A 16485-nucleotide genomic window follows, 5' to 3' on the forward strand; every position below is an offset into this window, starting at 1 on the left:
AAAACTAGTAATTAAATTACTATTTGTTTTTCCAATATAGTTGTTTATGCACACCTTTTTGTATTTTTACCTATAGATACGAGCTGGATATTTTTATAATTTTTATAATTTTGATATTTTCTTATTCATCAGTTATCATCCTCCTTGATCTATTAGGATACAATAGTTTTTTATGTGCAGTTTTTGTTTACTGTGGCTCACATCTCTCTCTCTTAAAACTTCGTTCTCAGCTACTGCTGACATGAAACTGTCTCCTCAGATGCTGTTTGACCACCATAAATATGGCCACTTGCATAATTTGAAACTAACTCCAACAAAATGGCCGTCGGGCGTGCTCTAGTGCTCTATATAGTAGAGCTCAGTACGCTCTAAATTCCAGTGCGGCGCTATGTGTAGCTGCTTCTACTTTTTATACAGTCATCCTTCAGTATGCTGAATAAGGATAATATTTGTTTCGCCCCCTCGTTCCTTTATCCGTTCGCTTTATGCGTTCCCCTTGTCTGCGCTGCTGTCCATAGATGTTATCCACTCCCAGAAGGGAGGGCATTCAGCACGTCTTTTGTGTACTGGTTGACTCCCACAAACATCGTTGTGCTGTGCACAGCGGTGCAATGGTATGTCAATCAAATGGGCGGCGTAGGTCCGCCCAGTACACCTATAAATCACTTCCTGCACCCTGGTAAAATATCCCAGTTGAAGTCTTGACGACGTAACGCGTAGGACACCCGGAAGTGACGTTCGTATCCGGTTTTGTTTGCTGTTTGTCGTATGTGTCTATTTTTCCTGCTTCACTTGTGAGTAGTTTTAAATCATTTAAATAAATTGCTATATTCTTAAAAAACAACTACACTATGGCGGTTTTCTCTGATTCATTCCTCTGAGTTTACCTACCATCCATGAGGAAGCCATAAGAAGTCTCCCAAAGAAAATTCGTTTATACAGCCATCCCTGCAATCACCTTGGTGCCCATTACTATCTTTTGCTGTGTTTCTCACAGCAGTGAGGTAATTGCATAGTATTAACACTATCTGCACGGATCATCACGGACGGATCTATCACCCAGCACGTTGCACGTTTAATCCCGTGTGTCTACTGAATTGCACGTTTAAAATTTGTGTCCATTACTAATTTTGCTGTGTTACCCACAGCAGTGAGGTAATTATATAGCATTTACACCACCTGCACGGATCACCACGAATGGACTTATTACCCAGCACATTGCACGTTTAATTGAGTGTGCTTACCGAATTGCACGTTTTTGATTTGATTGTGTATGGGACATTTTACACAAATCACTATTGTTGTTTGGATTTAATATTCATTTATTTTTCTTTGTACATATATATTCCCAGTTTCACTTTTTACACGTTGAACACGTGCATATATCTTATATCTTATTTTTTACGTTAAACATTCATGTGTTTTTTTGTGTTTTTTTGCACTAGTTAATCACCGGCATGGTTTTTTAACTCATTGACATATATGTATAGGGATATTCTCTGATTGATCTATGCACGGTTGCACTTTATATAGCTCTATAATTGCACAATTTTAGTTTTGTTGTGGTTACTTGAATGTTTTGGAATTAGCGCATCACATCTTTATTCAATTATCTTTACCAGTGAGAGACAACTCATTTAGTGATTGCTGCTTTTTTCATTTGCTATTCTCGCCCTCTCCTATCTTTTCCATAGAGCGCGGAAGTCTCTATATATACAGACATGGCGAATGTATATCTTTTCCTTTGTAGCGTTCCTTTTAGGAACAAGAACCTCCCATCTGGGTCCACTTTCCTTTCCTCTACTACAAAGTTCATATTTTTTTATATTTCTGATAGCAACTCCTTTGGACCCCTTATTTGGGGAGTCTGCATAATACCACTTAGGGATTGCACGTGTATTTAGTCTAATGTTGGAATCCAGAGATATATGTGTCTCCTGTAGGAAAACAATATCTGCAAGATATCTCTCTACTTCTTTAAGAATAATATATATTTTTTTGGGAGAATTCAGTCCTCTTCATTATATATTATAAACTTAACCTCTACCATTAAGCAATTTGTAAAAATTTCCCACTTCAATAAGTGGATTTGGGTCAACAGATTTTCACTCTTTTTTTAAGGTTCTTCTTCTCCTTAAAGTTCCTTGCAATAGGTCTTCAAATATCTGGATACCCCTCCCATAATATTCTATGGGTGCATTCACTCTTATGTTTCTCCATATATGATTTTTATCTTCTTCATTCTGAAATCGCACTATGATATCCCGAGGGTTCTCTTGTGGGAGTTCTTTTGGCTTACTTAACCGATGTACCCTCTCAATTTTTATTGGGTTTGTTATATCTTTATTCATCAACAGATTACAAATCTTTTTTATTATGTCCGTTAGATCTTCTTGATGTGGCGATTCTAAGACCCCATGTATTCTAATATTTTTTCTTCTATCCCTATTTTCTTGATCCTCAATTTTATACGCTTGTTCTTGCTACAATTTTTTTAAGGATGCGATTTCTAATTCTAATTTCCCACTTTTTACACTGTTGTTACCTATTGCCTTGTATTTGATAAACCTGTTCATTTAGTGATGTTTGATTACAAAAATGTGATGTAAATATTTAACTTTTTTGCTATTTATTTATTTGCCTAAAAATACATATAACAGTTGAAATCACTAAACATCAGCTTTTAACAACTTCACCCCCGGGAGGATTTACCCCCTTTTTTTAAAGCAAAGGCCCTACAGATTTTTTCACACAGTATTTGCTCAGATACTGGGGGGGCTGGGGTGCTTTTTTTTCCTAATTATATTTTGCTTTTTTGTTTTACTTTTACACTTTTCCTTTCCTTTATTTTTTTTTTAAATCATTTTTATTGTTATCACAGAGAATGTAAATATCCCCTATGAAAGCAATAGGTAGTGACAGGTACTCTTTTTTAAAACAAAATGGGTCTATTAGACTCTAGATCTTTCCTCTGCCCTCAAACCATCTGATCACCCCAAGATTTGTGTGATCAGATGCTTTCCCAATTTCCCAATGGCGCTGTGTATATCCAGCAAAACCAAAGTAATGAAATGCTCATAGCTTCTGGTTTATTAGGCCATAGAGATTATTGGAGCCATTCTGATCTTCGATCAGCTCTATGGTGAGCTGGCAGAGCCACCAGCTGCATTATCAGGTTCCCGGTGGGGCAAAAGAGCCCAAGAAAATGAAGGAAGAGGACGGGGGATGTTCCCTCCCGCTGCTTGTAAAATAGTCTAGCGGCTAATTAGCCATTAGGATTGCTTTGTTGGGCATATATTGTAATGTGTGGGGTGCATGAAAAAAAAAAAGATATTGATCGGGGGGTATGCCCACCATTAGAATACTGCCCTGCATCCAGCCACTTCTAATGAAGGGCATACATGCACCTTTTTTTTAACTGTGGTGGTAAAATCACCTCCTACAGCACTGGAGTCACTGATTCACGTATAGTGAATAAATCAATCAGTGCTGCAGCTGACTGGTGTAGCTGAAACGCAAACAATGGTAACAATTAACTCAATAAATCCACAACAATCTGTGCCAAAAAAAGAGTAAAAAATATATACCAAAACATGGGGGCAATCTTCACCCCTGGCCCCATGCATCAGCATATATGCTCTTTTTTTTTAAACTGTGATGGCGAAATCACCACCTACAGCTCTGGAGTCACTGATTTACACATCGTGAGAGCAAACGCTGTTGCTGTCAAGATAAATAAATCAGTGCTGCAGTTGAATGGCGTACCTGAAAAGAAAATAATGGTTAACAATAAAACATAATAAACAGTAAAGTATAATAGAATTACATATCTGAAAAGTCAACATGATAAAACATAGTAAACATAGTAAAAAGAGCAGAGAACAATAGAGAGAGAGCAATGAAAAGGCAACTATTTTTGGCATCTTTGGAGACCCTGTGAAAGTGTGTCCTAGTCTGTGCAGTGCTGTACCCTACACTAATACACCACTAGTGTGTGGTAGCATTCAAAACATTCACCAATGCAAGCCAGGATGGTCAGGACAGGAGGGACAATAATAGCAGGTGTCACACCTATATCCGTGCTTGCTGCAGACACAACATCTTCTTTGGGTTGATCGTTATTGAGGGGTACCAGGGAGGACTTACGGAAAATGCCTCCCATGCAGCTGGCTTACTGCATTTGCATTGGGAAGTTTTAGGCACAGCAGCATCTGGAAACAAAAGGGCTGTGACGATCTCTTCCTGGAATTTAAGGAAGGATCCAGTTGGTCCTGATGCTTTGTATAGAATATAAGCATTCAGCAGAGCCAATTGAAATAAGTATACAGATACTTTTTTATACCAGCATCTGGCCTTTACAGGCAATTAAGTATGGCATCATCAACTGGTCGTTGAGGTCCACCCCTCCCATATTAAGGTTGTATTAGTTTACAAAGAAATCATTGGCTTGGACCTGAAGACTGTTCAGGTTCAAGTTCTGCTACAAATCCGATCGCCGCAGGCACGGTGGGGGTGCGAGCAATGTACCAGTATGTGATTATGTGCACCCGTGACACTTTGCCAACATATAACAACATGAGCCAGTCGGCGAGTGGTTAAACGTGTTTTTTGTTGTTATTATTATTACTATTGGCATGAGAGTGCCTTTTACTTCTACCTATACGGCTTTTCCCATCCCATGACTGTCTGCATGTCAGATTAAGATAGGTCTACTATATTTTAGCTTGTATATCCTTGTATACTACATTTGCATTCCCCTCTTGAAGTGGAACTTAATATTCTTTGCAAACATGATGATACATTTTGTAAGTCATCAGGGACCATAATGAGCAAACTTGCAGCCATTTGCTGTGCTTTTGATCAATAGCCCCCATCATGGCAGCAGCAGGCAAGCCTCTGTCTATCTGATATGATATTCTGTTCTAATTTTAACACCCAATCCACTGCCACAATTTTACAGACATGTGTGTCCAATTTTCTTGATTTTGTATTGCCTGATCAATATTAAATCTAATTTACAATTCTGTCCCCTGTGAAGCTTGCATATGTTATGTCAACATACCTTAATGGCTTTGGCTTCCAAAGCAGCCTTGTTAGCTGTTGCCTCATCTGCTTCAACTAAACTTTTAACTGCTTCCACTTCCAATGTCTCATCTGCGATAATGTTTACCAGCTCCTCTGTCTCGCTGCTTCGTTCAATCAACATAGGCTTTAGCTCTGTCAGCTCTTGTTGCATGATTGCTATCTGATGGGCCAACAAATAAAGACATGAAAAAGGTTTGAGTACAAATATTGCAATGAAATATCACACTGGCACAATCATAATAATATTTTTCGAGCCTTTTTTTTGGACTGAAATACAATCTTTCACATAACCACTAATCTGAATAGTTTTTATGGCTAACCTCTACTCTACTAGTTTTTGTAACTGATTTTGATTTTGATTTCCTTGGACTTGTAATGCTAAACGTGACATAAAAATTACTATCTTCTGTGTTAAAAACCGTTTTATTAATGATACATTTAACAAGTTCATTTTCATCTAAAATATATGTGGCACTAAAACATTTTAATTTTACTCAACTGCAGTTTTAACATAAAAGACACATCATGTTCAACCACTATTATCTAAGTTGCCTCTTGAATCAATTTCAAGTCAACCATTAGCAATCTTCACCATAGTAAAATTACACACTTACTTTCTCAGTAAATGTGGACGTTCAGCTACCTGACAAGGGAAAAAACTGTAGAAAGGAAATATTTAAAACCTACTCTGAGAGTAAAGCTGACCATACACCTATAGATTATCTGCAGATTTTCTATGGTTAGATGGAAAAAGTGGGAGATTCCTCATCCACACAGTTTACAAAGGGAACAGATTTAACATGGATTACTCCAGATAGATAACCATGTACCATCAGTCATATGTATCTAATTTTGTGAGCTGATGATGCCGATCGATGCACTTAATTGATATACCTGTGTTTTATATGTTTGCTTTAAGAATATATTTCTGTGCTCTTTGATAGATTCCTAATCACTTTGTATGGTGAGATTGATTTCATTACCATGATTAACTTACATTATTTTGGTATTGCCATCTAATATTATTGTTTATATATACCCGTGTCTATTTGCAGGCCCTTCTTGGGGACCCCAGTGGTGAGCCATGCCATTATAATACGTTTTTGTAAAATCACTCCATAATTAAAATTTTACAAGGTCATGAACTGTTCTATTGTAATAAGTCTTGTATAATCCTAATTTTGTAAACATATTTATTCAACTTTAGATACGTGCCAAGAGATCTCCCGAAGAAGCGGCTTTGTCGCAAAACTAGTAGAGAAATTTCACCAACTTGGGAATAAGCTGTTGTATCCCTAGCTTCCCCCACCCCCCCCCCCTCCCCCATAGGAGGCCGGGTACCATTTCACTGTAAAACTGTTTGTGTTATAATGTATAAATTTGTAACATGGCTGGTTATCAACTAATATTTTTTTAAAAGAAATTTTCTAAATAAAATATATGTAATTTTTATTTTGCCTAATTTTTTGGGTATCAAGATAGTCCTCGATTCCACTAATGGTACATGGTTATCTATCTGCAGTAGTCCATGTTAAATCTGTCCCCTTTGCTTCTGTTTCAAATTATGAGGATGAGGATACCAACTCACTAATTTTTATTGTTAAACTTATGAGGCACCACACTATCTACATCCACACAGTTTAGCGAACATGGAGAAATCTGTTGCACTTTTTCCATCTAACCATAGAAAATCTGCAGATAATCTATATGTGTATGGGCAGCTTAAGTTTTACGTGGGTGACCTGTTTCAAAAAAATATTTTGATGAAATCCAAATGAAACTGTAGATGTTTGTAGTGGAGTGCGGCCCTTCTTCCTCGGGTGGGATGCATGCCCCCAGCTACCCAAACCTAGCCTCCTGGAATGCTCACGTGTGGCATCCCAGGAGGCTTCAGAGCAATCTGCATGCACTGCTTTATAGACCTAGGTGTTCAACCTTAATACATATGTACAAACTTTGGGCAATGTTGCATTACCTACTGAATTATGAAGGTTTTATTACCTTGGTACCATTACCCCCAATTCGGACAGTCATAGTCTTCAAGGGCTTCTGGAATTAACAAACTTTATCACCTAGAAGGCTTGAGGCGTCTCAAGACCCTCTCAGTGGTATGTAGTTTCTAATCTTATTTCCTCTCAAGAACTTTTTGGAGGAATTCCCATTCCCACACCATAGATTCTCTCAATACCTACAGCTTCGGTACATTTTATCAGCCCAGTTTAGATTGACCATTTTGAAATTAACTATAGCAGCTTAAGAGGGTCAACGATATTCTAATATGAGAAGCTGATACATATTTGGAGAGGTTGTCCTGCTAAATTTAAAAAAAAATGTGGAGAATGGCTGAGTACCCTGGCTTGGCTCTTGTCTCATTGGTAGCAGACCCATTACTCTCCTAAAAGGAATCGGGTTCTATTGACTTTCTAATCACCCTCTAAACCTCATAAAGTGATCTGCACTAGATAGCCACAGCAGACCCCCAACTTCTCTCTCATGCTTCTGTGATCAGATTGGGCCCATAGCGTGCATGCCTGAAAAATCCACTGCTTTTTTTCTGCTTTCATAGTTCATTGTAATTACGAAGTGAATGCATCATAATATTAATATGAAACCACTAGCACCCAACATGTTACTGATAACAGCAGAAGGCATGTGTGTGTTACCGTGCAGGTAAGTGGTTCTATTTACTGCCAACATGTTTCTTTTTGATTTACAAGGGACGTGAATAGATATGCTTAATTAATGCAAGAAGATACTGGCTGTTGCTTTAGGTTACATCACTATTAACCACTTGCCGCCCGCCCTATTACAAATTGACGGTGGCAAAGTGGTTTCATAATCCTGACCGGACGTCATATGACGTCCTCAGGATTATGAGCCGCTGCGCGCCCCCGGGGGCGCGCATCGCGGCGATCGTTGTTGCGGGGTGTCAGTCTGACACCCGGCAACTACGATCTCGGTAAAGAGTCTTCGACTGAGACTCTTTACCACGTGATCAGCCGTGTCCAATCACGGCTGATCACAGTGTAAATGGGAAGAGCCGGTGATCGGCTTTTCCTCACTCGCGTCTGTCAGATGCGAGTAGAGGAGAGCCGATCAGCTGCTTCTCTGACAGGGGGGGTCTGTGCTGATCGATTATCAGCACAGCCCCCCCGAGGATGCCCACACTGGACCACCAGGGATGCCACCAGACCACCAGGGAAAAGGTAATCCTCCCTAGACCACCAGGGATGCCCGTCAGCACAATGGATGCCAATCAGTGCCCATAATGGATGCCAATCAGTGCCCACAATGGGCATCACTGATTGGCATGCATTATTGTTTGGCACTGATTGGCATCCATTAGTACAGTATAACACCAATGCCACATATGTGTGCCCACCTGTGCCGCCTATGAGTGCCCACCTGTGCCGTCTATCAGTGCCCACCCATGCCCATCTGTGCCGCCTATCCATACCCATCTGTGCCACCTATCCATGCCCATCTGTGCCGCCTATCCATGCCCATCTGTGCCGCCTATCCATGCCCATCTCTGCCGCCCATCCATGCCAATCTGTGCCAGCTATCAGTGCCAATTTGTGCCACCTATCAGTGTCCATCCATGTCGCCCATCCGTGTCGCCCATCCGTGTCGCCTATCAGTGCCGCCTATCAGTGCCGCCTATCAGTGTCCATCAATGCCACCTCATCAGTGTCACTTCATTGGTGCCCATCAGTGCCGCCTTATCAGTGCCCATCAGTGTAGCCCCATCAGTGCCCATCAGTGAAGGAGAAAACGTACTTATTTACAAAGTTTTAAAACTGAAATTTAAAAAAAACATTTTTTTTCAAAATTTTCGGTATTTTTTTATTTGTAGCGCAAAAAATAAAAACCGTAGAGGTGATCAAATACCACCAAACGAAAGCTCTATTTGTGGGAAAAAAATGATAAAAATTTAATTTGGGTACAGTGTAGCATGACCGCGCAATTGTCATTCAAAGTGCGACAGCGCTGAAAGCTCAAAATTGGTCTGGGCAGGAAGGTGTTTAAGTGCCCAGTATTGAAGTGGTTAAATAAACCCATTTAATTTAATGTCACACTGAAAATATTAGAAATCATGGTGTGTTTCTAGTACAAGTTGAACCTACAAAAAATAATTCTTGGACCAATTTAAACTGACCGAAGCCGTCATCAAATCTCATGAGAAATAATAAGACTCAAAATTGAGTTTAGCAAGTAATGTCAAAAGATGTAAACAGATTTGAATGTCACTGGCATTGAGGTGACATAGAAGTAAAAATCAGCTAATATTCTGAGATTAAATGATTGTGCACAGTGGGAATAAAACAGAATTGTCTTTAGGCACTGTCACAAGCAAGACGTGACAGGGTATATGTAATGGCTTTGTTAGGTCCACCAAATCTTCCATAAAGATGCCATAGGATACTGATCAGCAATTGAGCCCAATAAAAGTTGTCTATGTGAGAAGCAAAGTAATTTGAAACATTTGCATCTGAACTACAACTAGACACATCTTTTTTAAAGAGACCCTGTCCCCACGGTGTTTACATCTTTTTTTTTTTTTTGTTCAGTCTGTTGTTTGTTAAGAAAATGCCAGGTGCTGCCATCTTGTCTGGCACCAACAGCCCCAGCAGCTATGGGACTAACAGGTGATGCTGCAGGATTATGGTCAAATGTATACTCAGATCAACAAAAAAAATTCTGGGTCTGAACACATATTCTTTTAAAAGTGAAACAGAGAGAGGACACAAGAGATGATCAGTGCAAGTGAAAATGCAGAGATGGTATTAGAAATGTTGATGAATCACTATTGACTGAATGACGTGCTATTGCTTCTGCTTGGGTGGATGCACGCTATCACTCACAGCTGCTATGCAAGCCTGGAATGTAGCAAGTTGAGTGTTGGTGCAGGAAATCAGGATGATCTGACACTCAGGGAAGTGTTGATTTTAGGATATGTGTAACTGTTGCTACAGCAGTAAACAGAACTAGTTTTCTGTTTTCTTGCTTGGTAAGTAAGCTATTTTTGGACAGTTTAGGGATGGAAAAGAGTCTTCAGAACAAGAATAGCAGTGGCAATGTTGGTGGAGGTCAAACGAGAAATATAGAACTATGATTGCCTGCCACTGCAGCTATTGATGAAACCTGCCATGTGCAGCAAAGGAAAGTCCTGATTGGCTGCTAAGTGTCCGACACTGTAACTCTTCCATCTAGACCCAAGAGAATGTGGAAGATAGGACTGGGAGAGTTAGGACTGCTGGGCTGACGTATAGTGCTATGAGATGGGAGGGTTCCATTCTGCCCAATTGTGCTATGACCAGAGTGCAGAGCAGCTGTATGGAGTCTAACAGAGACTGCGCTAATGGGGGCTGTCAGTACCAGGCTGCTGTGCTCAGTTCACCAGAGACTGTATGTTGTTTTTCTATTGCTGTCTTGCGACGACCAGAGACTGAGTGGATGTCCCTTTGATTCTCTGGAATTCTCTGGAATGAGCAGCGCTTTTGCACCAGCTGCAGATATTGTGTAGTATGACTGCTGAAGTATCCAAGAGAGAGAGAGTGCCACCAAGGATTCCACGGATCAGCTGGAGTGGTGACAGGACTTCTAGCCACTTGTTCATGTTACTGCAGTTTAACATTACTGATGGGGAGTTAGATTTGTACCCATTCCCTTGGAATTGCAAATACTCTAGTTTGGGAGCATGTGTTTCAACAGGATATGCTGTCTTTTACCGTTTTGGTACATACGGTATTTACAGTTTGTCGCATTTGGGTGCTGTATTCACTACTGTAGTGTATTATAATACTGTTACTTGTTATCTGTTCAGTTACTTTGATACAGGGCAAAACAAGTGCTTTACAGCCACAGGCATTACATTGAGCTCAATCAAGTTGGGTCCTCACTGGGAGGAACAGAGGACATATCCATCCAGTGGCTCCTCCATGGGTAGCGCTTCATATGATTATTTCCCTTTTCAGTGATGTGCTCAGCTGGTAAAATAATAGTTTGTGATCTGGTCTCTTTAAAAGAAACCTGATAGAATAGCAGCCATTGCTGACCTCTCCTTACAAACGTTCAAATTGCCATTCTGTGTTGTTGGTCCATTGGTTTTAGCATTTTCAGAGGTATAGACTTGAAGAAAATATGCGGGTCAGGAGTTCTGCCTGTACTGTGAGATTATTATCTCTAATGAGGGATGGTCCCGATGTTTGAGTCAAAGATAAGTTTGACTCAAATATTGGGTGTTTGTTTGCTTGCAAATGAACTGAACATATGGGGTGTTTGTGGAAAATTAGAGCGCCGCGGAGCGCCCCATGCACTGTGAGATTGCAGTGCATTGAAGGCTGCTGATTGGCCAAAGCATGCACCTGACCTGCATGCTTTAGACAATCACAGCGCACTACACTGTGAGAGCCATGATTGGCTAAAGACAGGATGCCTTTGGCCAATCAAGTCTACGCCCCACACTATATAAGGCTGCTTACATTGCGGCCATATATACTGTTGCGATTGAGAGAACATTATCTAGAGGCAGGCTAGTTAGAGGCGTGCAGGCAGTTTAGTATGTATACACAGTATCTCACAAAACTGAGTACACCCCTCACATTTTTTTAAATATTTTATTATATCTTTTCATGTGACAACACTGAAAAAATGACACAATGTAAAGTAGTGAGTGTATAGCTTGTATAACAGTGTAAATTTGCTGTTCCCTCAAAATAACTCAACACACCGCCATTAATGTCTAAACCGCTGATAAAAAAGTGAATACACCCCATAAGTGAAAATTTTCAAATTGGGCCCAATTAGCTATTTTTCCTCCTTAGTGCCATGTGACTCGTTAGTGTTATGCCCCGTACACACGATCGGATTTTCCAACAACAAAACCATGGATTGTTTTCCAAAGGATGTTGGCTCAAACTTGTCATGCATACACACGGTCACACAAATTTGGACGGAAATTCTGAACATCAGGAACGTGGTGATGTAAAACACGTACGATGGGACTATAAAAAGGAAGTTCAAGAGCCAGTGCACCACCCTTTGGGCTCCTTCTGCTAATCTCGTGTTTATGTCAGGTTAGTAGAAGTTTGGTGAGAGATGATTTGCGATTTTCAGCCTTGTGCTTTTCAGTTTGTTTCTGTTTTTCAGTTTGTGCTTGTGGGTTTGTATCTGTTCTTCATTGCGTGTTGTCAGTTCATTCCTGTCTTTCAGTGTGTTCTATTTAATAGTTTGCTTCTGTTTTTCAGTGCGTTCTTGTCCACTCGTTTCTGATTTTCAGATCATTCTTCTCAGGTTTTTTCCAATTTTCAGTGCGTTCTGACCAGCCTAACATTTTCAAGCCATGTTGCAGGTACGTATTCATTGTAGAGTTTGTGCTGTGCTTGAGCTTAGTTTTGGAGTTTCTTGCTTTGACCAGTCCATGAACAGAGTGAGGAGGAGTTCATGGATGAAGAATTGGTTGCTCAAGTGTGACAAGTTCTCGCAAATGCCTTTTTTTGCGGGAGATCCAGGAGAATAATCCTGATGATTTCAGGAATTATCTCCGGATGATGGATCCCATTTTTCACCATCTGTTGACTTTGCTGTCCCCTTATATTACGAAGCAGGACACCTGTATGCATCAAGCCGTCACTCCCGAGCAGAGGCTTGTCACCACCTTGCTGTAATTGGCGACAGGGAGAAGTCTCATATCAAGTTTACAACTGGAATCTTCCCCCAGGCTCTGGGAATCATTATTCCAGAGACATGTTCTACCCTCAGTCAGGTCCTGCAGAAGGACTATATTAAGATAAGTATTATCCTTTAACATCACATTCTATGTATTTAATGTTTGCTAATGTATTGTATTTGTTTAATCATTCTCTAATTACCATGATTGTAATATGCTGCAAATGTCCTCTTTGTCCTCATGCATGCTGTAAGCTTTTAACTCTCCTTTTTTGTCGTTCATGCATATTTGCTTTCACTAACCTCACCACCAGCATGCTATCTTGGGCCCATACACACCTAGCCTAGTCACTTAACAATGTATTTTGTCAGCTCCATTGTATTGCTTACCCTAAACACACCCTAAAATGTGTACAAATGTTATTGTCGGCCTTAAATTCAGGCAATGTGCAAGAGGCTTTTTTTTTAGCCCAAACTCATTTGGAACCCCACCCCAACCACTAAGTCAGCCAATACTAATACTCTATATGTGCAAGGGCCTGACTGAATACAATGGTACTGTTTAAAGTTTTTTTCTCCTATTATCTTGATAGGTAATTGCAGAATAGAGATGGACGAACCACGAACACGGCCAAAAGTTCGCGAACCGCAAAGTTCACGGCGGGCCCCATTGACTTCAATGGCAAGCGAACCTTAAAAAACTACAGGTCCTATTTTCAGCCACAAAATACTTACTAGCTGTGCACACATAGTCCCACCACATGGCCACTGATATAACACATGTATGAAGTGAATCTGGGATCGACATCTACAAGCATTCTTTTTTTATCTGTGAAATTTTGACAATTCAGGACTCAGGAGCGCATGAAAGCAATGGAGGAGAGGAAAGGTCAGGGTAGGCTATGAAGAGGGTGCAGGAGATGATCACCAGCACCGTGATAGAGAGCACTGACACTAGTACCGAGATAGAGAGCACTGACACCAGCACTGTGATACAGAGCAGTGACACCAGCACCGTGATATAGAGCACTGACACCAGCACCGTGGTAGAGAGCACTGACACCAGCACCGTGATAGAGTGCACTGACACCAGCACCGTGATAGACTGCACTGACACCAGCACCGTGATATAGAGCACTGACACCAGCACTGAGATAGAGAGCACTGAACCCAGCACCGAGATAGAGAGCACTGACACCAGCACTGTGATATAGAGCACTGACACCAGCACCGTGATATACAGCACTGACACCAGCACCGAGATAGAGAGCACTGACACCAGCACCGAGATAGAGAGCACTGACACCAGCACTGGGATATAGAGCACTGGCACCAGCACCGAGATAGAGAGCACTGACACCAGCACCGTGATATAGAGCACTGACACCAGCACCATGATATAGAGCACTGACACCAGCACCAAGATAGAGCACTGACACCAGCACCGAGATAGAGAGCACTGACACCAGCACTGTGATATAGAGCACTGACACCAGCACCGAGATAGAGAGCACTGAGACCACAACAGCACCGAGATCGAGAGCACTGACACCACACCAGCACCGAGATAGAGAGTGAGCACTAACACCAGTACCGAGATAGAGAGCACTGACAACAGCACTGATACCAGCATATCGCTGCTGGGCCCCAAAAATATGACACCGCTCAAACTCTTCAAACTGGAGGGTATGAGCACATAGTAGGGTGTGCTTTTTTGAACAAGGAAGTGAGCCAAATGTAGAAAAAAGGTCTGTGTGCTCGATTAAATAAATCGTTTATAGAGATATACATGGTCTACTGGTCACATGTGTTGAATTCCTCCGAGATCCATGCCTCATTCATTTTTATAAATGTGAGGTAGTTAACACTGTCGTGAGCTAGGGCGAGTGTGCTTATCGGTCACGATCCCCCCCTGTTGCGCTGAACGTCCTTTCGGACAGGACACTGGATGAGGGGCAAGCCAACAGTTCCATTGCAAATTGGGCAAGCTCTGGCCAGAGGTCAAGCCTGCCCACCCAGTAGTCCAGGGGTTCATCACTCCTCAGAGCGTCCACATCGGCCGTTAACCCGATGTAGTTGGACACCTGTCGGTCTAGGCGTTCCCTGATGCTGGATCAGGATGAGACCTGTCGATGGGTTGGTTGAAACAATGACCTCATATCAGAAGTCATCAACATATCTTCAAACCGGCCTCTTCTTGCAGGTGCTGTTGGATTGGTACCCGCAACTCTTTCTCTGGGAGTGGGAATTCCTCCTCTGCCAGCGCACGCAAAAGCAGAATGCAGCATTTCTCGAAGGAAGGACTGGAAGTGCTCCATTCTGACAGCCCTCTGTGACGGTGGTAACATTTCCGCCATTTTGTGTTTGTACCGGGGGTCTAAGTACGTTGCCACCCAGTACTTTTGTTTTTTATACGGAGGTCCCTGTTAAAACACTGGAGCATGAAGGCCCCCATTTGCACTAAACTGGAAGCAGTGTGGTGGCCTGGCTCCTGCTCATCATCCAGGACAATGTCGTCCCCCTCGTTCTCCTCTCCCCATCCACGCACAACAGGGATCCCAGAAAGGTTTAAAGCATGCTCTTCTTGCTCCTCCTCATCCGCTCCGGCACCTTCCTCCTCTGACTCCTCTTCAGACTCCTGTTGTTGACTTGTCTCAGATAGAGTAGCCCCCCTGGGAATTCATCCAGCATTGCGACTTCGCATCTTCCTGCTCCTCCACGGCTTGATCAATGACACGATGCAATGCACACTCCATAAAGAAGGCATAAGGTACCATGTCACTGATGGCGCCATGGCTGCGACTGACCAGTTTGGTGATCTCATCAAATGGCCGCAGAAGTCTGCATGCGTCGCGCATGAGCAGCCACTGGCGTGGTGAAAAAACCAAGCTCCCAGAACCTGTTCGGCCTCAGAGTACATTAACTGCACATTTCTGCTGGAGCAGCCTATCAAGCATATAGAAGGTTGAGTTCATCATGTCGGGTAATCGCAAATAAGACGTCTGACCGGCAGATTGCGTCGCCGCTGAATGTCAGCAAGGCGAGCCATGGCCGTGTCAGATCTTCTGAAATGGGCCGAGATTTTCCTTGCCTGCCACAAGATGTCCTGGACCCCAGGGTATTTGATAACTAATCGCTGCACGACCAAGTTTAAGATGTGTGCCATGCATGGCACGTGCATAATTTTGCCCTGTTTCAATGCACTAAGCAGATTGGCACCGTTGTCACACACCACTTTACCAACTGTCAAATTGAGCGGTGTTAGCCACTGATCTGCCTGTGAACGCAAAGCTGAAAGGAGTGCAGGGCCAGTGTGGCTCTTGGCTTCCAGGCACAACAGATGCAGCACAGCATGGCAATGTCTCACCTGGCATGTCGAATAGGTTCTGGGGAGCTTGGGTGGCGCAGCAGAAGAGACGCTAGCAGCAGAAAAGGAGGAGTCAGCTGAGGAGGAGAGGGAGGAGGATGGAGTAGGAGGAGGAGATAAAGAGCCAGGCCTGCATGCAATCCGTGGTGGTAAAACCAAATCTACATAGGTGCCATGGGTTACATGCTTGACGGCCATCAGAAGGTTCACCCAGTGGGCAGTAAAAGTGATATACCTTCCCTGCCCGTGTTTGCTAGACCACGTGTCTGTGGTCAGATATATCTTGGCACCGACACTGTGTGCCAGGGATACATTCACTTGCCGCTGAACATGGCCATTTAGCTCTGGGATGCCCTTCTGTG

The 16485-nt window shown here is 42.2% G+C and overlaps 1 protein-coding gene across 1 annotated transcript in view; it reads right to left on the minus strand.

Annotated features, from left to right (window-relative positions):
• The window catches only part of LOC143962680 (dynein axonemal heavy chain 3-like), a 2426925-nt gene that overhangs the window by 740418 nt on the left and 1670022 nt on the right, over positions 1 to 16485 (minus strand). Inside the window, exon 54 of the mRNA XM_077472045.1 lies at positions 5063 to 5245. Within this exon, the coding sequence (XP_077328171.1) occupies positions 5063 to 5245 (183 nt within the window). The remainder of the gene's footprint in view (positions 1 to 5062; positions 5246 to 16485) is intronic.

This window comes from Lithobates pipiens, unplaced genomic scaffold, assembly GCF_037356315.1.
Source record: "Lithobates pipiens isolate NorthernLeopardFrog02 unplaced genomic scaffold, aLitPip1_a1.2 Scaffold_8, whole genome shotgun sequence".
Taxonomy (NCBI): Eukaryota; Metazoa; Chordata; class Amphibia; order Anura; family Ranidae; genus Lithobates; species Lithobates pipiens.